The 24,975-nt window shown below is 42.6% G+C and overlaps 2 protein-coding genes across 8 annotated transcripts in view; both read right to left on the bottom strand.

The window, feature by feature from the left end:
* Positions 1 to 2,124: 2,124 nt before the first annotated feature.
* LOC109874473 (protein SNORC-like) lies at positions 2,125 to 12,527 on the bottom strand. The gene is made up of 3 exons (XM_031810291.1): positions 11,805 to 12,527; positions 3,705 to 3,875; positions 2,125 to 3,362 (listed from the first exon to the last, which is right to left on the bottom strand). Exons 1-3 carry the CDS (start codon positions 11,878 to 11,880, stop codon positions 3,253 to 3,255), a joined length of 357 nt encoding a protein of 118 aa, XP_031666151.1. The 5' UTR covers positions 11,881 to 12,527; the 3' UTR covers positions 2,125 to 3,252.
* A 126-nt stretch (positions 12,528 to 12,653) lies between these two features.
* The window catches only part of gigyf2 (GRB10 interacting GYF protein 2), a 32,330-nt gene continuing 20,008 nt past the window's right edge, over positions 12,654 to 24,975 (bottom strand). For all 7 annotated transcript variants that reach the window (XM_020466371.2, XM_020466369.2, XM_020466368.2 and 4 more), the window contains exons 21-28: positions 23,574 to 23,873; positions 23,158 to 23,289; positions 22,651 to 22,896; positions 20,112 to 20,329; positions 16,432 to 16,571; positions 16,020 to 16,222; positions 13,802 to 13,946; positions 12,654 to 13,599 (exon numbers count right to left, since the gene is read on the bottom strand). In XM_020466371.2, the coding sequence (XP_020321960.1) occupies positions 13,532 to 13,599; positions 13,802 to 13,946; positions 16,020 to 16,222; positions 16,432 to 16,571; positions 20,112 to 20,329; positions 22,651 to 22,896; positions 23,158 to 23,289; positions 23,574 to 23,873 (1,452 nt within the window). In that variant the 3' untranslated portion in view covers positions 12,654 to 13,531. The remainder of the gene's footprint in view (positions 13,600 to 13,801; positions 13,947 to 16,019; positions 16,223 to 16,431; positions 16,572 to 20,111; positions 20,330 to 22,650; positions 22,897 to 23,157; positions 23,290 to 23,573; positions 23,874 to 24,975) is intronic.

Genomic DNA, 24,975 nt, shown 5'->3' on the forward strand with positions numbered 1-24,975 from the left:
AAACAATGTGAACAACCACTTGCGAACACAGTATCATCCTGCTATCACATATATGAAAATATATTAATGCTGATTTTTAAAATGTGCTTATTTCTTATAGAAATGTTCAAACTAAGTCAGTCTGTCTGCGGTAGTGTAGCCACACAAGGCTCCCGAGTGGCACAGCAGTCTAAGGCAATGCATCTCAGTGCTAGAGGCGTCACTACAGACACCCTGGTTTTAATCCAGGCTGTATCACAACCGGCAGTGATTGGGAGTCCCATATGGCGCCGCACAATTGGCCCAGCGCCGTTCAGGTTTGGCCGGTGTAGGCGGTCATTGTAAATAAGAATTTGTTCTTAACGGACTTGCCTAGTTAAAAAAAGGTACAAAAAATGAGGTAAGACAGCCACATTCCTTTTGAACAAAAGGTGAAAACTTTTAATGTGAAAAATGAAGATGACTTAGAAACTGAGGTGCTTTTTACAGTGTCTCTAATATTGAATTCAAACGTATAGTTTATTGTCGTGGAAAAACTCTTGGTCACACCATACTTTAAGTGGTTTCTTATGAAGGTTATGTTGAAATGAAGTCTGAGACACTTTGATGACACAACAGACATGAAAGGGCTCATGATTGCGTGACAGCAGTCTGTTCTTATGTACAGTAATTGAGGATTTCCTGGTTTCGACTGGAGGCATAGAAACCATGTTGAATCAAGGTTGTCATCTCTCTCATCAAAGGGATTGAAGAAATAATTATCATCATTTTATACAAAGCTATTACTCTAATTTTTACTGATAATACTGTAAACCATACTCATTCATGAAAAGATCATTGATGGTCAAAAATGAACTATTTCATCAACATTATTCTTCAATCATGTTGAATTTGTCTGGACAGCATTCTACTATCAATCAATCAAATGTATTTATAAAGACCTTTTTTTTTTTACATTAGCCGATGTCACAAAGTGCTATACAGAAACCCAGCCTAAAACCCCAAACAGTGAGCAATGCAGATGTAGACACTACAGTGATATGAGCTATATAGAACATACTGCACCATATCAACTTTTTTATGACAACTTTGAGGAAGCACCCGATTCTGATCAAGATAACTTCAATGTTTTACAGGGAAATACATTTTTTACTCCCCCTAGTGGAATGTTGTATTTATTATGGATCCAGCAAAATTAAGTTTATACAATTTTAAAAACAGAATACATTCACAGATTTCACAACACTCTGTGTGCCCTCAGGCCCCTACTCCACCACTACCACATATCTGCAGTACTAAATCAGTACTAAATCTGTGTACGTGTGTATAGTGCGTATACTATCGTGTGTGTGTGTGTGTGTCGGTACCTATGTTTGTGTTGCTTCACAGTCCCATAAGGTTTATTTTTTATCCATTATTTAAATCTAATTTTACTGCTTGCATCAAATACTTGATGTGGAATAGAGTTCCATGTAGTCATGGCTCTATGTAGTACTGTGCGCCTCCCATAGTCAGTTCTGGACTTGGGGACTGTGAAGAGACCTTTGGTGGCATGTCTTGTGGGGTATGCATGGGTGTCCGAACTGTGTGGCAGTAATTCAAACAGACAGCTCGGTACATTCAACATGTCAATACTGCTCATAAATACAAGTAGTGACAAAGTCAATCTCTCCTGTTCCACTGTTCAACTATACCACTGATTGACTGTGAATGATAATCCATTACTATTTCCCTTTTGAGGAGTAACTGGTGTGCCATTCTAACCTTTGACCCTTGGTGTCCTGATCATATACAATTGATTATATTTCCATGTTCCTGATGACTTGGGTCTTTTCCAAACCAGAACCCATAGAGCCAGTTCTAATCTGGAACCATGGAAGTTTTACACATTTTATTGTGCTCCCATGACTCATTTGTTCCAGTGTCACTAAGCGTCAAACGTGCTGCTGACTAGCACATCCGGCACCTGTGAGTGAGTGACTTCCACTCGTCAGCGGGTATTTGTGTCAGTCCAACACAATAACTTATGACAACACCTGTTTGTATTGTGATTGGATGAATGAAGCCCTCTATTCTGCTTTACAGATAAACTTGGTGCACCAATATATTACCCATATACATTTGAAATAAATGACAAGACTAATATTTGGTTGTAGGAAGTGATTTATACAATATAAACCATAGTTCAAAACAGGTGATATTACCTTAAAGAATATTTGTTTTACATAAGCATTAGTTAGTTGATTGGTAAAACGCAAGAGTAATACAGAGAAAATCTAAATATTATACAACGCTTCCCATCAATCCCCCCCAAAAACACAAACACAACAGTCATTCTGCCGTTTAATAGGCAAGGTTATTTGCTTTGCAGGTTAAAAAAAAATAAAAAATACCCTGTTTATGTTTATTTATTGACGACGCCAGCATTTTCATATTCAAATATTATAATTCTGGGTCACTATCAATATGTTTGTTCCAATGGAAAATGGCAAACGTTTCTTAAATTAAAAAAAGACTACTTGCCAATGAAAGGTAGCACATTGTGTGCATTGTGAAAACATTCTCTCATGAGATAAGATCATTCCAAATAACATTTGATCATACAAGTGAATTCTGTGTTGTACATTTGGTAAATCATTTCATTTTTTTATTCTACTGTCAATAACACTTCACTTTTAACCAAACGGAGTAGGCACTCAGCAACGTAATGAACATGGTGGATTCATCTTCACAAAGACACACTCATCACACCCGTTCATACACAAAGACAGACAGGATACAGCAACACACAACAGAACCGTCAGAAAAAAAATTACTTCCACAAAGATCAGCAAGAACAAATCAAAGCTGGACAAAACATTTCGGCACACAGATCATTACAAGTAAAGTAAAAGGGATTTTATTAAAGCTATGACGTTACACTGGAAGAACCTGCCAGTCTCTAATGTCCTCTTAGGGGCAAATCCTAACTCCCACTTAAACCTCCAATTGACAACGTAATAGTGGACATGGGGGCCAACAAGAACAGCATGATTATAGTAGCTAGAGGCTGAAGGTATTTCATTGTCAGTTGCTCTTCAAGGCCAAAAGGGACCTGCCACATACCATTATAGCATCCAGGGTTGTAGAGGGTTTCACTTTCACAATATATGTGTGTAAGGGAAACAGAGTGAATGGGAGAGAATTTAGAGAATGGGGAAAAACAATAAAGATAGATGAATGGAAGTGACAAAGAAGTGAAAGAGAGATTGAAAGAAAGAGGAGGAAGTGGCTCTAGGAAGCAGTGAACTTCCTGAGTGTAATGACGATGAGGGCGAGGAGGACTGAAGCCCCCAGGACGACTGCGATGACGATGGCTGTGATGGCACCCGGGCCCAGAACACCTGGATACAGGGGCACACAGAGAACACACAACGAGCAAAGGTCAGAGGTTAGGCCACCAACCTGACACACGGGTATAAAGCAGGATTGTCAAGTCAAGGTCGAATTTGATTTAAAATGAATCACAGTCTCGATACACTTTACAATGGTGTGGTTTATTACCAATTCAGGGGTTGTGGTGTGGATTTAGACACAAAAAAAACCTCCAGCGAGCTTTGGCCAATGGCTCTTCACATGCAAATGTTTACAGAATATACTATTTCCTAAATCCTCTGGGTATAACCCAAATTCTTTATATTAATAACATTTCAATATTATTTTACTGGTGATGGGAAATGTCTCACTTTCCTCCTCGTCCACGGCCTGTGAGTGTGTGGTGTCCTCGTATTCGAAGGTCAACACACTCTCGGTCATATCCTGGAAGGGGTCTTTGGTGGTGACTTCATACGCCCCCTCTCCGGACAGCGTGTCCTGGTTGTCCCCTTGTAAAGTGGGTGTGGGGTCTGCCGCAGTCTCTGTGAACAACAGCAGTGCAACAGTGTGTGTGTGTGTGTTTCCAATTTGGGCTTGTTCAAATAGTTAAAGAGTCTATAACTGTTTAAATGTAGCATCTTGTACATATTGGTAGTGCAAATGTGTGGAAAACAAGAGTCCATTGGAAAACAGACATTCTGACCTCAATGGGACTAACTGGTTAAACAAAAAACATGAGGATAACTCAACAAGCTCAGTTATACACACACTTTCAGTTTCAGCTACATTTAGTTATATAAAAAAACAACAACCCTGAGGTAAAAGTGTGAACTGAAAATATGACAAATGTTTCATTACACGTAATAGTTTGTCTAAGGAGTAGCTTTGCTGGTTTGGCGGCTGCTAATGTGAGGGACAGAGCTGTGAATGTAAGCTAGAGTACTGACAGAGCTACATGTCAGCCAGTCTTTGACGCTGCAGTGGAAAGAGGGCCAAGTTAGTGGTTCATTCCACGAAATAGTGCCTATTTTTTTTGCGTCTGATATTTTAAATAGAAATTGTGCATCAATAAATTCATGATATTAAATGACGTGCCCTTCTTTATATACCAGGGAAAATTCAATACATCTGCATTTGGACAAGTCCCTCTTCAACCCTGTCACTTCCAGGAAGATTTTGACCCACTTCATCCCAAAATGTCTCCAAGTTTCACCATCATTGTAAAGCTCTAGTTATTTTGTTGCTTTGACAAAAGTCATTTCAGAAGATTGACTTCAGATGAGCTGGTTCTACCATTTCCTGGTGTTTTGTGGTGGAAAACCTAGCGGTTCAAGAATAACAACTCAACCCTGTTACCCATAGATAGACAGGCTGGAAAAATGTTTACAATGTCATTTGGTTTGTGAAGCTTGCATTCATTTTCCACTCCCTGTTGCACACAAGCTTCCATTCCCACTGTCACAGGGGGTATTAAAATAGTCAACCCTGTTACTTTATTTGACACTTACTACAGTAAATGTATTATTTAACCTCTTGAAAAGGGAAAACACTTATGAAGCTGAACATGTGTTCCATGACAGAATATTAAAATGAGGTGAAATTATTATTATTATTATTTTTACCCAAGTTACACTTCTCAAAAGGCACAGAATTTGTGGAAGAACTAATAGCTTTTCTGTGCTGCTCTGCTAGCAGCCTAAGACACAGAAAGGAAGGCTTTGTAGAGGATCAGCACTATCTGTATACAGTTCAGGTAGCCTCCACTGTGTGCTCGCTCAACTCCTCCGCACACCTCGCTCAACTCCTCCGCACACCTCGCTCTTCTCTCCACCCTGCATCTCCCCTCTCTCCTGCGTCTCTCACTCCTCTCACCTACATTCCACAGGTCCTAGCATTGAGGTGGTATGCGACTTTTCACACCTTCATAGTACCCATGGAATCCAGATCTCTTAAAAAAAAGCTGTCTCTCGCGGTTCCCCAGTAGAAGGCAAGGCTCAAGAGTACTAAGAGTGGATTCTGGATACGGCCAATTAAATTGACTAAAATGCAACATAATTCTCTCCAATGATCTGAGAAACACTGTGTCCTCGGTGGCTTGTGTTAAAGGGGAATGGAAACACTAGGACTTAGAACGCCAGCTAACTAACTGTAAACCGCCGTTCCCCTTCAAGCGCACAGCTGAGTGACCTTGCTTTTTTGAATCTATGGAACGGGGAAAATTCGATCCCAATCACCTAAGAAAAACAAACCGTCCACACACACGCATGTATGATGCACACACAAGCCCACCCATTCACTCACTGACTCAACCTACCCAAGCTCACACACCAGCAAAACCATAAACATATTTACACCTAGGCTATTTACGACATATTTACCTTCCAGCTATGAAGACACCCACTCTAAACTTCATAACCTTACTTAACACTGCAAATCTCCCAACCAAACATTCCCACTCCCCATAGCTAATAAGCATCCTTACGACTTAGAATTCCAACACCACACACAAACTGGTGATAGATAACCCTGTTGGTGATGGCCTGTGTACTCCGGTCTGTACACAGACAATCTTTTGAACTGATACATTTGGTTGTGTATTTTCAAGATGATCAGATAAAAAAAAGAAGGTATTAGCTATGGTGAGTGGGAATGCTTGGTTAGGAGACGTTCAGAGTTCAGTGATGGCCTGTGTACTGCAGCCTTTACCCAGGCGGGGTATAGGCCGGGCAAGCGGGTGGGGTAAGTATTTCTGCTGCGTGTGTTGACTCGTGTTAGCATGTGGCTTCCTGTGCAGGGGCTGACTGCAGGTACAGAGCCCTGGGCCTCTGGCCAGCCCTGCCATCAATGAGGCCTTCAGCCCATGGCACAAAAGGCAACTTGTGCGTTCAGGGAGGGCGGCTGCAGTCGAGACAGGCTCCAACCGGTAATGGCCAGCCAGCCCCAAACCTACAGTAGCCCCAGCCCATAGAATGGCCGGGCACTGGACGTCAAACAAGGATGTTTATCAAATAGTCAGTGTGTGTGTGTGTGTGTGTGTGTGTGTCTGTGTCTGTAAAAAGGCTGTGCCGCCTTGGACAGCTTTGTTTAATGAAGACGGGGAGAAAAAAAGCTCTGATGTTTTTTCCCGTTGGTGTTTGTTTGCTTCGTCAAGGAGGGCAGGAGAAATTTGCTTCTCCGTAATTTCCAGTAATGGCTCCCAGACTTGACCGCAGCGCTACCGTTGACCAGCTGAATCCTCTGTCTCATCTCCCACAGATCAACACTGAGCTGTATCTATTCTCATGACGCAGTTTCCAAAGGTGTTCTCACTACCAGTTTCAGGTAATACCAGTCTACCAAACCCTGCTACCTGGGTCTACACACAACCAATCTGTGACAAGACACTAACATGGGTATCACATCTAGTATGAGTAAGCCCATAGGCTCTCTGTCACTCACTGACAATATATAAACATTTAAGCAGTTAAGCTAGGGCATCCCTCCATGTCTCATTCGCCCAGAGGAACACTTCCAAACTCCACTAACCTACAGAGCTGCCTCACTGAAAACCCATGATGATGGAACGTGCCATCTCAGTCTTATGTGCCTCTTGTCCCTGTTAGCTACTGTATTGTGACCTAGACATGTCAACGAACCAGACAGAACCCACAGACATTAGGAAAAGGCTGATCTCAGACACTAAAAATAAAAGACAGACGTTGGTGGCTTTGACCTCTCCAGTCCAGTAAGGATTTCACACGGCCCGGAGAGATTACAGAGCTTGCAAACGGGCGTATGTGAACGCCACACTGCCCGGGCACCTGGTCCTGCGGCTGTGCCCACCTCCAAAAGGGGCATTGCCTGTGTCCGTGTCTTCGCCTCACCTCACCTCTTTGACTGCCTCCCAGGTGGGGTTTACTCCACCTTCTTCCAAACACCCTCTGACAAACCACAGGGCGATCGCTACAAATATTCTGTTTGTGAGGTTCAGAATTTATAGCAGACCTCTCCTCACCACCTGTAGGCTGGTAAAGGCCACAAGTTGGCCAGGAAGGTGTACTATGGCCGGGTCCCATTACTGTAAAACACCTTCCTTTTCTTGTGTACTTTACTTCAGTGATCACTGGACTATTGGACTATAAATACATTATAGTCTAAATATTGGTGTATAAATTGTTCCTTCCTGTATTATGCCGCCTTCCTGTATTAACCTTCTGCTAAAAAAAAAATATTATATTCTACTGAGCCATTTACCTTGTGTTCGTATTGTTGAGAAGGAACATGAAACTAAGCATGTAATTGGACAATGTATACCATGTGTATCCTGTACAGTTGAAGTCGGAAGTCGACATACATTTAAACTCAGTTTCACAATTCCTGACATTTAATCCAAGTGAAAATTCCCTGTCAGTTAGGCTCACCACTTTATTTTAAGAATGTGAAATGTCAGAATAATAGTAGAAAGAATGATTTATTTCAGCTTTTCATCACATTCCCAGTGGGTCAGAAGTTGACATACACTCAATTAGTATTTGGTAGCATTGTCCTTAATTGTTTAACATGGGAGAAACAATACGGGCAGCCTTCCACAAAGTTCCCACAATAAGTTGGGTGAGTTTTGGCCCATTCTTCCAGACAGAGCTGGTGTAACTGGGTCAGGTTTGTAGGCTTCCTTGCTCGCATACGCTTTTTCAGTTCTGCCCACAAATGTTCTATAGGATTGAGGTCAGGGCTTTGTGATGGCCACTCCAATAGCTTGACTTTGTTGTCCTTAAGCCATTTTGCCACAACTTTGGAAGTATGCTTGGGGCCATTGTCCATTTGTGACCAAGCTTTAACTTCCTGACTGATGTCTTGAGGTGTTGCTTCAATATATCCACAATTTTCTACCTCAAGATGCCATCTATTTTGTGAATCGCACCAGTCCCTCCTGCATCAAAGCACCCCCACAACATGATGTTGCCACCCCTGTGCTTCAAGGTTGGGATGGTGTTCTTCGGCTTGCAAGCCCCCCCGTTTCCTACAAACATAACGATGGTCATTATGGCCAAACAGTTCTATTTTTGTTTCATCAGACCAGAGGACATTTCTCCAAAAAGTACAATCTTTGTCCCCATGTGCAGTTGCAAACTGCAGTCCGACTTTTTTTTTAAAGTGGTGGTTTTGGAGCAGTGCCTTCTTCCTTGCTGAGCGGCCTTTCAGGTTATGTCGCTATAGGACTTGTTTTACTGTGGATATAGATACTTTTGTACCCGTTTCCTCCAGCATCTTCACAACGTCCTTTGCTGTTGTTCTGGGATTGATTTGCAATTTTCGCACCAAAGTACGTTCATCTCTAGGAAACAGAACACGTCTCCTTCCTGAGCGGTATGACGGCTGCGTTGTCCCATGGTGTTTATACTTGCATACTATTTGTTTGTACAGATGAACGTGGTACCTTCAGGCATTTGGAAATTGCTCCCAAGGATGAACCAGACTTGTGAAGGTCTACAATTGTTTTTCCTGGTGTCTTTGCTAGTTTATTTGGATTTTCCCATGATGTCAAGCAGAGGCACTGAGTTTGAAGGTAGGCCTTGAAATACATCCACAGGTACACCTCCATTTGTCTCAAATAATGTCAATTAGCCTATCAGAAGCTTCTAAAGCCATGACATTATTTTCTGGAATTTCGCAAACTGTTTCAAGGCAAAGTCAACTTGATGTGGGTCAACTTCTGACCCACTGGAATTGTGATACAGTGAATTATAAGTGAAATAATCTGTCTGAAAACAATTATTGGAAAAATTACAAAGTAGATGTCCTAAACGACTTACCAAACTATAGTTTGTTAACAAGAAATTTGCGGAGTAGTTGAAAAACGAGTTTTAATGACTCCAACCTCAGTGTACGTAAACTTCTGACTTCAACTGTACATACGACTAATACAACTTGAAACCCGGATGAGGTCTCTGGGAGGTTAGTACAGAGGCAGTGTACTATGGCTGCGTCCAAATCATTCTAAACAGCTTTCTGTCCTTATCTACATCCCTTCCGTGATCACTAAGAGATGAGGGCTTGGGTCTCGAAGGGGAGAACAGGAGAACTTTTGTTTGGGTCCAAATACTGTTACACTGTTTTTCTTTCCTCGTCTTCTTTTCTTCGTGACCCCTAAGAGAAGAATGACCTGGATAGGTCATGAGTCAGAGCAGTTATAAAATGAGAAAAGGAAGATTTTGGTGGAAACGGTTTAGTAAGCAGCTTGTGTTCCGGCCATGACAGGAGTCATGTGGGTGCAAAACGACATCATTCACATACATCACTCATGGGTTAACTTTGAGATTTGCTGAACAGGTGAAATATAGATTGTGGTGGTGCTGATACTGAATCTTATGCTTGTGAGACCATAGACATATCATTGGTACAGGAAATACAAAATTATCAAAAGAATAAATCTTAAAATGGAAGTGCAGTTTAAAAAAAGAGAATGCACAAGGTTCCAAGTTGAAATGCTAAACTGAACATAATGATCATGTAAACGTAGATGTAAGAAACGCTGAGCTCAGTAACACCTCAACACTCGTCTACAAAACGTCTCTTTATCAAGCCATCCAGCTCATCCTACGATGATACAGGTGTGTAACAAATCATTCTAGCGATGAACAACGCCATCCTAGCTCTACATTCTCCGGCATGACATTGATGTCAAAAGCTCAGCTTGGTCACAAAAACAGGGCGGCAGGGTAGACTAGTGGTTAGAGCGTTGGGACTAGCAACCGAAAGGTTGCAAGATCGAATCCCCGAGCTGACAAGGTACTGCCCCTGAACGAGGCAGTTAATTAACCTACTGTTCCTAGGCCGTCATTGAAAATAAGAATTTGTTCTTAACTGACTTGCCTCGTTAAATAAATAAATAATTTCAAAAAAACATTGTCCCAGGGCATGCCAAGCAACAGTGTTGTACAGGTCACCGTTTCGAGGAAGACTTCATCAAACCAACCAGCTCAACCTCAAAATCCTTTAGGTGTGTAACTATCATTCTAGCGTTAGACTCTCTGACAAGACATTGACGTCTCAAGCACACTGCTGTCAATGTTCCACTCACTGCTTACTGACAGTTCATTGTTTGGAGGAAAAAGTGGCATGTTTCTGGTGGCTTTAACCCTTGCCCTGACCCGTAGGGCCTTAGGAAAGCAGCACCAAGGCCCTCACAATCCCTGGCTTTGTGGAATCCCCTTCATTCCCATGCCTCGCCTTAGGCTTATCACTTAGGTGTGAGAGTAGGAGAAAGAGCAAATTGAAGGGAGAAAGAGAGAGAAGTTAACAGAGAGGAAGAGGTAAACAGAGAGAGAACTAGAAAGAAATGAGAGGGATAAAGAGGCCCGAGAAATGGAGGGAGAGACAAAGATTGAAAGAGAAACAAGGGGGAAATAGAAAAACTAAAACGAGAGGGTGAGACTTCCTGCTGATCAACATACAGAATCAGCAGATTGGCTGGAAGACCACACGCACAGAGAGGGTTCTCGTAAAAATACAACTCTTACACTCTTAAGAGGGACATCAAATAAATTCCAAGTACTTGCTGTCATTTTTAACCATTTCATCAGTGCAAGTAATTAAAATGTCAGCGGGGAGCTTTACTTTGATAAGCTCCTCTCACATTTAACAATTCTCTCTAGAAAAAAATGAGAAAACCTTAAAGAAGCACATAGAAAAGGTTGACGACACCTGGCAGAGCGAAACCACATCCAGATTGAGCCAATATTGCGTTTCAGAAGGGTTCTAAACATGAGTTATTATATGAAAGCAAGTGAGTCACCGTGTTTGTCAAAGACTAGCTTTCAGTCTCTAAATGTCCCTTTTCTCGAACAACTGCATCATTTAAAGTGCAAGGCCTCTCGCAACAGGGCCTCTAGGTCAATAGTGGGGGAAAATGACACGTACACACACTCACCTTGAGCACAGCTAAATATGACCATACTTATCCAATGCCCACTCAAAAGAGAAACATTCAGAAAAAACCCTAGAATATTCTGATTCTTTGTCCACTGAAATAAAGTAGAACGTTGATTTGAATAAATTTTAATGTCCCTGAAATTGCACATAATATTGTTGATGTGCTTGTGGGAGCAAAAGAAAAAGCAGGGAGTATATTTTTGCCTTTCAACTTTCCAACAAATTACCTTCAACAACCCCTGCATTTCTGGTGGCAAATCTTGAGTCTGTTTTTCACAAGCACACCCACTTATTTCTAATCCACATCTCTACAGATGACTAAACAACCAAACCAGTGTTCTACCCTTGTCCTCTTGCGGTGAGGTCTAAAGACAATGTCTAAACACACTCATAACATTGTAATAAATACATTTACTGTAGCGGGAACTGTTTTTTGATGCGTTCAGACTTGGGATATTCTAAACGTAAAGACCAAATAGACGTATGTATCATATATTACCCTCCTTCCCATGACTAATACAAGGAAAACCAGGAGACACACTGTCCGGCAGGGAGCTTACCTGAGTGGAGGGTGGCTACCCAGAGGCCGAGGAGGGCCATGAGGACAAGTCTGGAAACGCTGCTGCAGTTGGCCATGTTTCCTGTCTCTGTGAGGAGGATGACTGCACTGGGAGTCTCCAGAGCTCCTGAAGCATGGGCTAGTGAGGGCTGGAGCGAAGGGAAAAGGGGAAGAGAGGTGAAAGAGGGGGAGGAGGGACTGTGTATGAAGACAGAAGTGTCTGGACAGTGCAGACTTTGTCAACACCTCTGATGAGGGTACACCCACTTCATACTCCTCAGAAAAACACGGAAATACACCCTAGATGCTGATTAAAGGTTAGTTCAACCGTTTCCACCTGAACAGTTAGGGTTAGGACTGGGGCAGGGTACGCAGATCCTAGATCTACCCCCGGGAAACTTCTACTTGGAGAAGACTCACCATCCCAACACCTTCCCAGGCCTCTCAGTCCATCGTCCCATGCTTTCCAGTTGGTAGATCATCGATACAGACTCAGGTATTTTTTCACAAAAGTTCGTATTGGGGGTAGTATTATCTGTGGTACTGGTAAGAGGTTATGGGGGGGGTCAGGTTGCCAGTTGGAGATAGCTATAGGTTGTGAGAAGATAGGAGCTTTGCTTCACCAGAGGCGGGTTAGAGTAGTATTGGAACTCAGTGACTGGGATGAGATAAATACACAACGTTGAATCTTACACAGGATAACAAATTCCCTAAAAGTGTCAATGTTTAAAAAAAATCTGTCTACAGTGCATCAGCATCAGAGGGGGGTGGGAGTACAAACACTGTGCAGGCAAGAAGGAAAAATTATACACTTTCAGTATTTTGAAGTTGTTCATTCATACAAAAGACAGAAGTGTGAACAGCCCACACAAGAGACTGTTTTATTTCATACCGCAATAGAAAAGTATGACTCCAGTAGTTCATCATTTTCATATATTATAATACAGATGCAGAATTGAAAGTTTATTCTTTAAACAGCCTAGTATTTTACAAGAAATGGATAACTACTTGGAACTTTCGAGCATGTCCTTAAAACAGGACATCAGCGGGCACACATCCTTAGCTCCTACAATGCAACCATCATCCACAAGCAACTGGCAGAAAACAGGAGAGAAGATTTAACTAACTGGAAGGGGGAGGAAAAACTTTCAATAAATTAAAAAATAAAATAAAAAAGGTTTAAATGACAATTTTTTTCATTGAAAATCCCCCCGCATCCCCACCCTTATGTCCACGCGTAAAATAATTCCATGGGGAGATGATTGCATCAGGAAATGGCCTCTCTTTTTGGGTACTTTCAGACACCAGAGACTAGGAGGGAACTGAACAGCCAACCATAGACGGGGAGAGACATCCACATCCTCCTCATCCCCTTAGCTCTGCTCTCTTCTCCGAGAGTAGTCAGATTTCAATTCATAATTTTTTTTGGGTCAGTTCGTTCAATGTTTCATTGCGTGAATGTTCCGTTTGATTGTCTGGCTGCGTCATTAGCCTTCTCCCGGTCTCCCATAGGGCAAAATACTCATTTGGGATGTTTTTGGGGTGGGGGTCAATTGGCACTGGAAAGCATCCCCAGCTTCCAATGACAAACATTAAATTAACTTAAAGAGAACAGAAAGAGGATGCATTTTCAAAAATGAAAAGTAAAAGGATTGGGACGGGACGTGTGGGCGGGGAAAATGACAGCTGTTCAAAACGGATTGAGTCAGTGGCGGCAGAGCAGTCCCTTTAAAAGTCCTCCACCGTCTCTATCTCGCCCATATTCAACCTCTCAGACGCCGCGTTCACAGAAAAACCTGGGGAGAGAACAGGAGAAGTTACGTTAGATTCAATGTCAAACAGTTAAACTGTAGAGCACTTCTTATCAACGGATGCTGTGAGTTGCCAGGTAAGGCTGTATCAATTACAAGTGGTGATATAGGAATGAAGGTGATACAATAACAAATGACTGTCATACTCTTAACTCTTTAAAAAATGCATCATTGTTTTTGTCCTCACCTAGCAGGCTGGGGTCTGCCCGGACCATCTTCTGCTTTTTCTTCTTCTTCCCTGAGGTGACGGTCTCGAAACGTGCCTGCTGCTGGAGGCTGGTGTGGTTCGACTGGTACCGAGACGGAGAGCCCGTCCCGCCCCACACTGAATCCTGGGAAATGGAGTCACAGGGGAAATGAGGGGTGAGATAATTACTAACTAGTGGTATACCGGTACCAAAACATCATAATGCATATGATTCCAACATAAATAATGTGGAAATTGAGCAAGTTGAGATGACTAAACTGCTTGGAGTAACACTAGATTGTAAACTGTCATGGTCAAAACATATTGATGCAGTAGTAGCTAAGATGGGGAGAAGTCTGTCTATAAGAAAGCGATGCTCTGCCTTCTTAATACTATCAACAAGGCAGGTCCTACAGGCCCTAGTTTTGTCACACCTTGACTACTGTTCAGTCGTGTGGTCAGGTACCACAAAAAAGGACTTAGGAAAATGGCAAAATGGCTCAGAACAGGGCGGCACATCTGGCACTTGGATGTACACAGAAAGCTAATATTAATAATATGCATGTCATTCTCTCCTGGCTGAAAGTGGAGGAGAGATTGACTTCATCACTACTTTTATTTATGAGAGGTATTGACAAGTTGAATGCACAGAGCTGCCGGTCTAAACTACTGGCACACAGCTTAGACACCCATCCATACCCCACAAGACATGCCACAAGAGGTATCTTCACAGTCCAAATCCAGAACAGACTATGGGAGGCACACAGTACTACATAGAGCCATGACTACATGGAACTCTATTCCACATCAAGTAACTGAAACAAGCAGTAAAATTAGATTTAAAAAACGGATTAAAAAAACACCTTATGGAACAGCGGGGACTTTGAAGCAACACACACACACGATAACATACGCACTATACATGGATTTAGTACTGTAGATATGTGGTAGTGGTGGAGTAGTGGCCCGAGGGCACACAGAGTGTTGTGAAATATGTGAATGTATTGTGATGTTTTAAAATTGTATAAACTGCCTTAATTTTGCTGGACCCCAGGAAGAGTAGCTGCTGCTTTGGCAATACTAGTCTATTTTACACACTGGTCCAATGACGTCCACTTGACTTCCATGCGCATATTACGTGTGGCAGCTGTAATCCGCCAGCCGCATCCCCTTCCAGCCCTCACTCACTCACCGGCTTCCCTCTGTCCGCTCTTCATGCACATCTAATCCTCCATCAGATTATAAAATATAATTTAGCTGTGACGGCGAGGGTGGATGGAGACCCTCATCTGTGATACATTGGAGCAGCGCGAACATAGTTGATACATTGTATGTCATTTCACCACCAGAGTTGTTGCCAGATAATTGAATGTTCTTTCTACCATAAGGCGCCTCTCCAATGTCGTTTTAGAGAATTTGACAGTATGTCCAACAGGCCTCAAATGCAGACTGTGTGTAATCACGCCAGCCCAGGACATCCACATCCGAGTATTTCTGTCTGTAATAAAGCCCTTTTGTAGGGGAAGAAAACTCACTGATTGGCTGGGCCTGGCGCCCCAATTGTCCGATTTCCTTATATGAACTGTAACTCTGCAAAAATGCATGTGGCATTTATATTTGTGTTCAGTTTATATTCCTTCCTCCATTCTTCAAGCCAAATCACAGGTAGGCCTTTGCAAATATGAGCAAATTAGCCCTTCTTGGCAGTGTTCTATTAATAAGTGAACAGTGTAAAGTAATGTGTTGTATTGAGCAGAAGTGTGAATATCAGTGACAGGTGTTGTATAGCACATGAGCATAACTTTAAGAAAATGTGAACAAGTGTCAGGGGACGATGTGAACAGGACGCCAGGCATATCTGAACTGTTTCCCCGGTTGTATCGCGTTACTTGGCCTTCCATCGTATCGATAATAAAATGTTACCAATGTCACAACACTAGGTAGTTCAACTATTGGTTGTGGATGAGGAAAGCATCCCCCTACTATTTAAAGCGCTTTGGGTGTTTTGAAAAACGCAATATAAGTCCAATCGATTATCATACAACTAAACGCCAAACCAGGGGAGTATTCATTAGTGCACACCAAAGCAAAAGGTTTTGCAATGGAGAAGATTGCAACAAAAACAAGTTGATTTTTACAAGTTTGTGTCTCGTTTGGTTACTAAAAAGATAGCTACACCCCAGTTGCCCAATGAACTGCTGTGCCATGTTTCTCTCACCTGTTGTTGCTGTTTGAGAGTCGGCTGCTGGTTCCGTGGGGCCTGGGGCTCTTTCTGTTGGTTGGCCTTCTGCTTGGCACGGCGTTCCAGGAACTGCTTGGCAAACTCCTTAGCCTCGGACGTGTCCCCCAAGTAGGCGCGCACGTAGTCGTGCACCTCGTACGGACTGTCCACCTCCTTCAGGAAAGACGCAAATGTCGGGACTAGAGGAAGAGGGCCAGGTGAGTTTTAAAGATGGGGTCACACACAGCCAAGGTTACTTTAGGTTCAAGGTATCTTTAGGGTGCGTCTGAATTGACACCCTTTCCCTATATAGTGCACTATTTTGGGGCAGAACCCCTAAGGAATAGGGGGTGCCATTTCAGACGCACCTAGGTTGTTGGCGGCGTGTGTGCGTATATTATATATTCACCGTCCAGGTTGTTGGCGGTGTTGAGGGTGTGCAGGGTCTGCTCACACCACTGCATGAAGCCATCCTGCTGGCTCTTATTAACCCCCTGGAACAACTTCAGCAGCTTCTCCTCCTCCTCCACCTTCTTATTGGCCCGACTGCTGCTCACACAGTTACCACACATACACACACGATTAGATACATTGGCCTCAAAACTTTTAAAGACTTCCTGTTAAACCATCATCCTATTTGTAAGTGAATCATCATATTCAGGGATTGCAAACTGGTAAGGGCCGAAAAATGTGAAACTTCCATATGAAGTGCAAGAATATGTGCTTATTTTCAGAGAATAACAAGTACATAATAGACATATTTCAAAAGAGTATCCTGTGGTGGGGGGGGGGGGGGGGGGGGGGCTCCTTGGTCTGAACTGAAAGTTTATTATGACATGCTTTGATAATCTGTCTCCCCAGACAGGAATACATCAGTATTCAATGCACCTGTATTTGACAAGTTGTTCTAGAGGTGTATAAAGACAAGTAAAACACATATCCGGTCTCACATCTCTAATACTGTATACTAATGCTATAACTATTTTTATGCGCTTCAGCACTCTGCAGTCCCGTTCTGTGAGCTTGTGTGACCACAATGTCTTGCTCCCAGACAAACTAAACAACTTCTTCGCTCACTTTGAGGACAATAGAGTGCCACCGACACGGTCCGCTACCAAAACCTGTGGACTCTCCTTCACCGCAGCCAACGTGAGTAAAACATTTAAATGTGTTAACCCTCGCAAAGCTGCTGGCCCAGACGGCATACCTAGCCACGGCATCCCTAGCCGCGTCCTCAGAGCATGCCCAGACCAGCTCGCTGGTGTGTTTACGGACATATTCAATCTCTCCCTATCCCAGTCTGCTGTTCCCACATGCTTAAAGATGTCCACCATTGTTCCTGTACCCAAGAAAGCAAAGGTAACTGAACTAAATGACTATCGCCCCGTAGCACTCACTTCCATCCTCATGAAGTGCTTTGAGAGACTAGTTAAGGATCATATCACCTCCACCCTACCTGATACCCACTTCAATTTCCTTACCGCCCCAATAGGTCCATAGACAACGCAACCACACTGCCCTAACCCATCTGGACAAGAGGAATACCCATGTAAGAATGCTGTTCATCAACTACAGCTCAGCATTTAACACCATAGTACCCTCCAAACTCGTCATTGAGCTCGAGACCCTGGGTCTTAACCCAGCCCTGTGCCACTGGTTCCTGGACTTCCTGACGGGCCACCCCCAGGTGGTGAGGGTATGAAACATCTCCACCCCGCTGATCCTCAACACTGGGGCCCCACAAGGATGTGCTCTCAGCCCTCTCCTGTATTCCCTGTTCAATCATGATGACTGCGTGGCCATGCACGCCTCCAACTCAATCATCAAGTTTGCAGACGACACTACAGTGGTAGGCTTGATTACCAACAACGAGGAGACGGCCTACAGGGCGGAGGTCAGGGCCCTTGGAGTGTGGTGTCAGGAAAATAACCACTCAATGTCAACAAAACAAAGGAGATGATTGTGGACTTCAGGAAACAGCAGAGGGAGCACTCCCCTATCCACGTCGACGGGACAGTAGTGGAGAAGGTGGAAAGTTTTAAGTTCCTCGGCGTACACATCACGGAAAAACTGAAATGGTCCACCCACACAGACAACGTGGTGAAGAAGGCGCAACAGCGCCAAAAACACACCAACTTTTACAGATGCACAATAGAGAGACTGAAAAACAGCTTCTATCTGAAGGCCATCAGACTGTTAAACAGCCATCACTAACATTTGAGTCACTGCTGCCAACATACTGACTCAAATCTCTAGCCACTTTAATTATAAAAAATGAGATGTAATAAATGTATCACAAGTCAATTTAAACAATGTCACTTTATAATATTTACATACCCTACATTCCTCATCTCATATGTATATACTGTACTCTATACCATCTACTGCATCTTACCTATGCCGTTCGGCCATCGCTCATCCATATATTTATATGTACATACTCTTATTCATTCCTTTACACTTGTGTGTATAAGGTACTTGTTGTGAAATTGTTAGATTACATTGTTAGATATGGTCGGAACTAGAAGCACAAGCATTTTGCTACGCTCGCATCTGCTAATCATGTGTATGGGACCAATAAAATTTGATTAGATGTGACTAATGGGAAAATAGGCTTCTCCCCTTAACCTCTCTGTGCACGGAACCCGCTAGCGGGCTGAAATTCCACAACATACGGTGCTCGCTACATAAATAGTCATAATAAACATTCATGAAAATACAAGTGTCTCACATGTATCGAAAGCCTAGAATCTTGCTAATCCAACTGCGTTGTCAGATTTTAAAAAGGATTTACTGTGAAAGAATGCGATGCGATTATCTGAGCATAACAACAAACTGCATTAAAATAAATTGTTTACCTTTGATGATCTTTTGTTTGATAAAATCCGTTTTTATAGCCTAACATGAAACATTTTGTGAACCGCTTGTGTGTGAATTCCGTCTCATTCCATTTGACGACACATTCCAGGCAAATAACCCACACAGAACGTGACTTCTCCAGTCATGTTTGGTTTCACTGCAATCAACTGGGTTGTTTGTAACACAACCAAACATGATGGGTCATTTCGTATTGACTGAAAGAAACCGATTTGAAGACAACAAGTAATGACATCATTGTGCACCAATGATTTGCCTGCTGTTTCATTGATTGACTGTCTTTTAACCCAATGACCACTGATCGTAATGAAATCTAGCTGGGTAGATAGCCAATGAGCTGAGCTAAACAGCAATACGCCATGTTTATGTGTTGTTGTAATATAATAAAGACAGTAGATCTAGCTGGTCTGTCATAATATAATAAAGACAGTAGATCTAGCTGAAATGTCATAATATAAAAGAGACAGTAGATCTAGCAGGTAATAATATATTCAACCTTCAACTCTCTATATATATCTGTTTATTATACCTGTTGATACAGGGCTCATATGTGAAACTATTCCAACTGAACATTTTCTTTCAGTGACACTGACTCCGAATGGGAGTCTTATGTTAGAATACCATTTTGTATATAGTTATTTGTTTCAAAATGTATACTTTCACCAATTTGGCCACTTGGGTACATTTGGGCTACTTGTGTGGGACATCTGGGTGACTTCATAATAAATGTCATGTAGCACACTCATTTTGGTTAGTTATCATTCTGAAACTTTGCACAAGTACTGTTGCCCTCTTATATTTTTCACTGAAATTGTCCCCATCATCCTATCTGAATGTTTGTTTTATCTTGTTCATTTTAAAGATGATAAAACAATGAAAAAAAACATACGTTTTTTTGTTGTTGTATCTAAACCAGATCTATTGTGTGTTATTCTCCTACATTCAATTCACATTTACACAAACTTCATTGTTTTCTTTCAAATGGTACCAAGAATATGCATATCTTTGGATCTGTGCCTGAGCTACAGGCTGTTAGATTTGGGTATGTCTTCAGGCAGAAATTGCACAAAGTAGGGGGGGGCTGCAAGAGGTTTTAACCTCAAATGTAAAAAATAGCCATGTAGTAGAGAACTGTCCTGACCACAACCTTTCGAGTCAAGCAGCCAAAATAGACACGCAGGTGTGAGCTGTAAAACTGTCCTGAGGTTGTACCTGAGATTGGCGTTGGCCTTGTTGTTCTTTTGAGCGTTGGGCTTCCTGGCGGGGGGCGGGGCCTGTGGCGGGGGCTGGGCCGTCTCGTCCCAGAAGCCCATGTTGGAGTTGGTGCTGTCGCCCCAGATGCTGCTGCTTTCTCCGCCCCAGTTAGGAGCTCCGCCGCCCATGCTGCTGGTGGCCACCGAGCCCCACACTGAGGAACTCAGAGCAGTGGTCTGGGGGAAAAGAGATCGAACCGGGTCAGACCAGCTATGTACAAAGCCATGTCATTGTGGAATGCTCTGCTACTAGAGGTTAGAAAAACAGATTTTTAAAAAACATCTGGCATCAGAGTGCCTATCCTCTATTGAAAGATCTAATTTAACTGTACTGTATATAAGAATATGAAGTGTGTAAATAGTATTTCTGATGTCTTTCCTATATATAACTTATTTTACTTTCATAATTTATTTTGAATGTACTCTCTTATGTTGTTCTTGTCTATTACTGGGTTTGTCATGTATTTGTACGTTTTATGTGGTCCTCAGGAAGAGTAGCTGCTGTATGTACAGTAGCTAATGGGGATCCTAATAAACTCAAGTAAACCAGTGTCATTACGGCAAATAATGAAGGGAAGTATTCCAACAGAGTAGTCTGATTTAGAGCAGTGTTTGCCCGACGTCTTCTCCTGGGCCCCCCAGACGTTCAATGTATTTGAACACCTGATTCAGCTTGTCAACTAATCATCAAAGCCCTTGATTAGCGGAATCAGGTGTGCTAATCTTTGAAACATCTGGGGGTCCACAAAGAAAGTTTTGAGAAACACCGTTCACCGTTTTAGATAGAGGTCGACCGATTAATTAGGGCCGATTTCAAGTTTTCATAAAAATCGGAAATCTGTATTTTTCGGTGCCGATTTTGCAGATTAATTTTTTATACCTTTATTTAACTAGGCAAGTCAGTTACAGTACAACTAGTTCAACGCTCTAACCACCTGCCTCTCATTGCACTCCACGAGGAGTGCATTCGCCTGTTACGCGAATGCAGTAGAAGCCAAGGTAAGTTGCTCGCTAGCATTAAACTTATCTTATAAAAAACAATCAATCATAATCACTAGTTAACTACACATGGTTGATGATATTACTAGTTTATCTAGTGTCCTGCGTTGCATATAATCGATGCAACGCTGGGGGATGATTTAACAAAAGTGCATTTGCGAAAAAAGCACAATCGTTGGACAACTGTACCTAACCATAAACACCAATGCCTTTCTTAAAATCAATACACAGAAATATACATTTTCAAACCTGCATATTTAGCTAAAAGAAATCCAGGTTAGCAGGCAATATTAACCAGGTGAAATTGTGTCATTTCTCTTGCGTTCATTGCACGCAGTCAGGGTATATGCAACAGTTTGGGCAGCCTGGCTCATTGTGAACTAATTTGCCAGAATTTTACATAATTATGACATAATATTGAAGGTTGTGCAATTTAAAAATTATATTTAGACTTAGGGATTCCACCCGTTAGATAAAATACCGAACGGTTCCGTATTTCACTGAAATAATAAATGTTTTGTTTTCGAAATGATAGTTTCCAGTTTGACCATACTAATGACCAAAGGCTCGTATTCCTGTGTGTTATTATGTTATAATTAAGTCTATGATTTGATAGAGCAGTCTGCCTACCACCGCTCAGTCAGCAGCAGGCTCGTAAGCATTCATTCAAACAGCACTTTCGTGCGTTTTGCCAGCAGCTCTTTGCAAGCACAGCGCTGTTTATGACTTCAAGCCTATCAGCCTAATGGCTGGTGTAACCGATGTGAAATGGCTAGCTAGTCAGCTGGGTGCCCGCTAATAGCGTTTCAAATGTCACTCGCTCTGAGACTTGGGAGTAGTTACTCCCCTTGCACTTGCAAGGGGCTTTTGTGGAGCGATGGGTAACGCTGCTTCGAGTGTGGCTGTTGTCGATGTGTTCCTGGTTCGGGGCGAGGAGAGGCACGAAGCTATACTGTTACACTGGCAATACTAAAGTGCCTATAAGAACATCCAATAGTCACAGGTATATGGAATACAAATGGTATAGAGAGAAATAGTCCTATAAGTACTATATTAACTACAACCTAAAACTTCTTACCTTGGAATATTGAAGTCTCATGTTAAAATGAACAACCAACTTTCATATGTTCTCATGTTCTGAGCAAGGAACTCCAACGTTAGCTTTTTTACATGGCACATATTGCACTTTTACTTCTCCAACACTTTGTTTTTGCATTATTTAAACCAAATTTAACATGTTTCATTATTTATTTTAGGCTAAATTATTGTTGTAATTGTCATTATTACAAATGCATAAAAAAAGTCAGTCAGATTAATCGGTATCGGCTTTTTTGGGTCCTCCAATAATCCGTATCGGCGTTGAAAAATCAAAATCAGTTGACCTCTAGTTTTAGACACCACTATCAACACAGTCAAATAAATGACATGGAAGACCTACCCAGAATGAATGAAGACAAATTAAATGAATGAACGAAATAACAAACCAACGAGTGACTCACAGCTCTGTTCTGGGCGCGGTTCGACTGGGTGACGGTGGGGTGACTGGGCTGCTGGCTCCCACCCCCCTGCTCTTTCCTCTGCTTCACCTGCTGGGCCTCCTCCCTCTGGATCTCCAGCAGGGACTTGGTGGCGGCCGGCTGCTTGGCCACGCTGCCCCAACCAGAGAGCTTGGCCTGAGGCTGCAGGGCCTCCTGCAGGGCCTGCTGCTGCTGGAGCTTTAGGAGCTCTGCTTGCTGGCGCCGCTGCTGCATGGAGGGAGGGGATGGGGAGAGTGAGATCTACTGCGCTCCTTATAAAACATAGCGGGAAAACAGTTTGGTGATTGACAGGTGATTAAAGTTGGGTTGAGAAGGATTTTTAACAGTGTAGAGCCTTTTTAAACAATAGTTGATATATAGTGAAATTGTATTATGGTATCCAAAATGCTGTTGTGCATTGTCCAGATTGGTAGCACTATACTGTGGTGCCTCAGTGTCCCTCTACGAACTCAGCCCCTATGCTCACACCTCTTCTCGTGCTTGTCGTTCCCTCTCCTCCTCTACTTTCTGGATCTCAGAGAGCGACAAGGCGTTCTGGGACTGGGAGATGGCTGCTGCCGTGACTGCTGACTGCTGGCCCCACTTAGAGGACGACGGCAGCTACGAGACAGGGAAAAGGAGCGAAGGTAGTCTGGTAACCAGTAAATTTTTTCATGCTAAATTACAGGTATCTTAAAATACAGTATTCAGTGATGTTCTGACTTCAAATGTACTTTGGTAGTTATATATGGTGTGTAGTTTAAGGTAGTCATACCTTCACCTGGGCTAGTGTAGTGGTAGGTGTGTATAGTGTGTGCATACTAAGTATGTTACCCTTATCTGTGCTAGCTGTTGCTGCTGCTGCAGTGTATTTTGTGTTGTGTTAGTGTTATAATATTAGTCACCTTCATCTGGGCTAGCTGTTGCTGCTGCTGTTGCTGCTGTAGTCGGCGGAGCGCCTCCTGCTGCTGTTGCCTCTGTCTGGCTAGCTCCTGCTGCCTCGCGGCCTCCTGCTCCCTCCTCTTCGCCTCTTCCTGTTGTTGCCTTGCCAACGCCATCGCGGCCGCCACCGCCTCATCCTCCAGCCGCTTCTCCTCCTCGCACCTCCTCAGGGCCTCCAGCTCCTCCTGCTTCCGGCGCTCCTCCTCCTGCTTCCGTCGCTCCTCCTCCCGGCGCTCCTCCTCCTGCTTCCGGTGCTCCTCCTCCTGGGGAGAAATGTGGTTGTTAGAACAGGGTCAACTTCAGTATTAACACTATGTAGCAATCTACCTTTTAGCATTAGCCACAGCAGCTCTGGGCCCGTATTCACAGAGCAACTAAGAGTACGAGTACTCATCTAGGATCAGGTCACCCCTGACAATATTATTTTAAAAGGGGAAAAAAAATCCCCATGACTGAAACTTATGTCAATCTCCCCTTTCATGCTTTTAGGGACACGGATAATTTTGTACATGCATTAAACTGCAATGTAACCAATTCCAGTCCCCTTGCTTAGGGAGTACAGATGCAGAAGGACTGAGAAACTCAGTTCCGGTAACCTTTAAAAATGTACATTCTACTCCAAAATGAATATCATTTTAGATGGTCAGAATAAACGTTTCCCTCTCATGTTGTGAAGAGCCATAGTATGCGTCTCGAGGGGAATATTTATCTGGCACAGAACACAGGTAAATATTTTACAATGGGGTTGTCTGACTGCCATGTAATGTTAAAACAAGAACAGTAGAACTGTAAATAAAGTTACATCCTGAGTGTTAAAGTACAGGCTTTAAATTATTTTGCGAGCAGCACCGCTGTTTAAGTTGAGCGTCGCAGTTTAATTCATTTCTTCTAAACATCGGAGTGTCAGCAACAATCATGCACGTCAGTTCAGTGCACAGCGTTAAGAGGGAAAATACAACCTTTGAGAATACATTTATTTAGGAATGTATTTTGTATAACAGACATGCTTCGCAGCTGAAACGGTTCAGTAGAATTTGTACATACAACACAAAGTTTGGGGTCACTTAGAAATAATTTTTATCCATTAAAATGACATCAAATTGATCAGAAATACAGTGTAGACATTGTTAAAGTTGTAAATGACTATTGTAGCTGGAAACAGCAGATTTGATGAATATCTACATAGGCCCATTATCAGCAACCATCACTCCTGTGTTCAAATGGCATGTTGTGTTAGATAATCCAAGTTCATCATTTTAAAAAGGCTCATTGATCATTTGAAAACCCTTTTGCAATTATGTTAGCACAGCTGAAAACTGTTCTTCTGATTAAAAAAGCAATAAAACTGGCCTTCTTTAGACTAGT

This window comes from Oncorhynchus kisutch, linkage group LG30 (assembly GCF_002021735.2).
Source record: "Oncorhynchus kisutch isolate 150728-3 linkage group LG30, Okis_V2, whole genome shotgun sequence".
Lineage (NCBI taxonomy): Eukaryota > Metazoa > Chordata > Actinopteri > Salmoniformes > Salmonidae > Oncorhynchus > Oncorhynchus kisutch.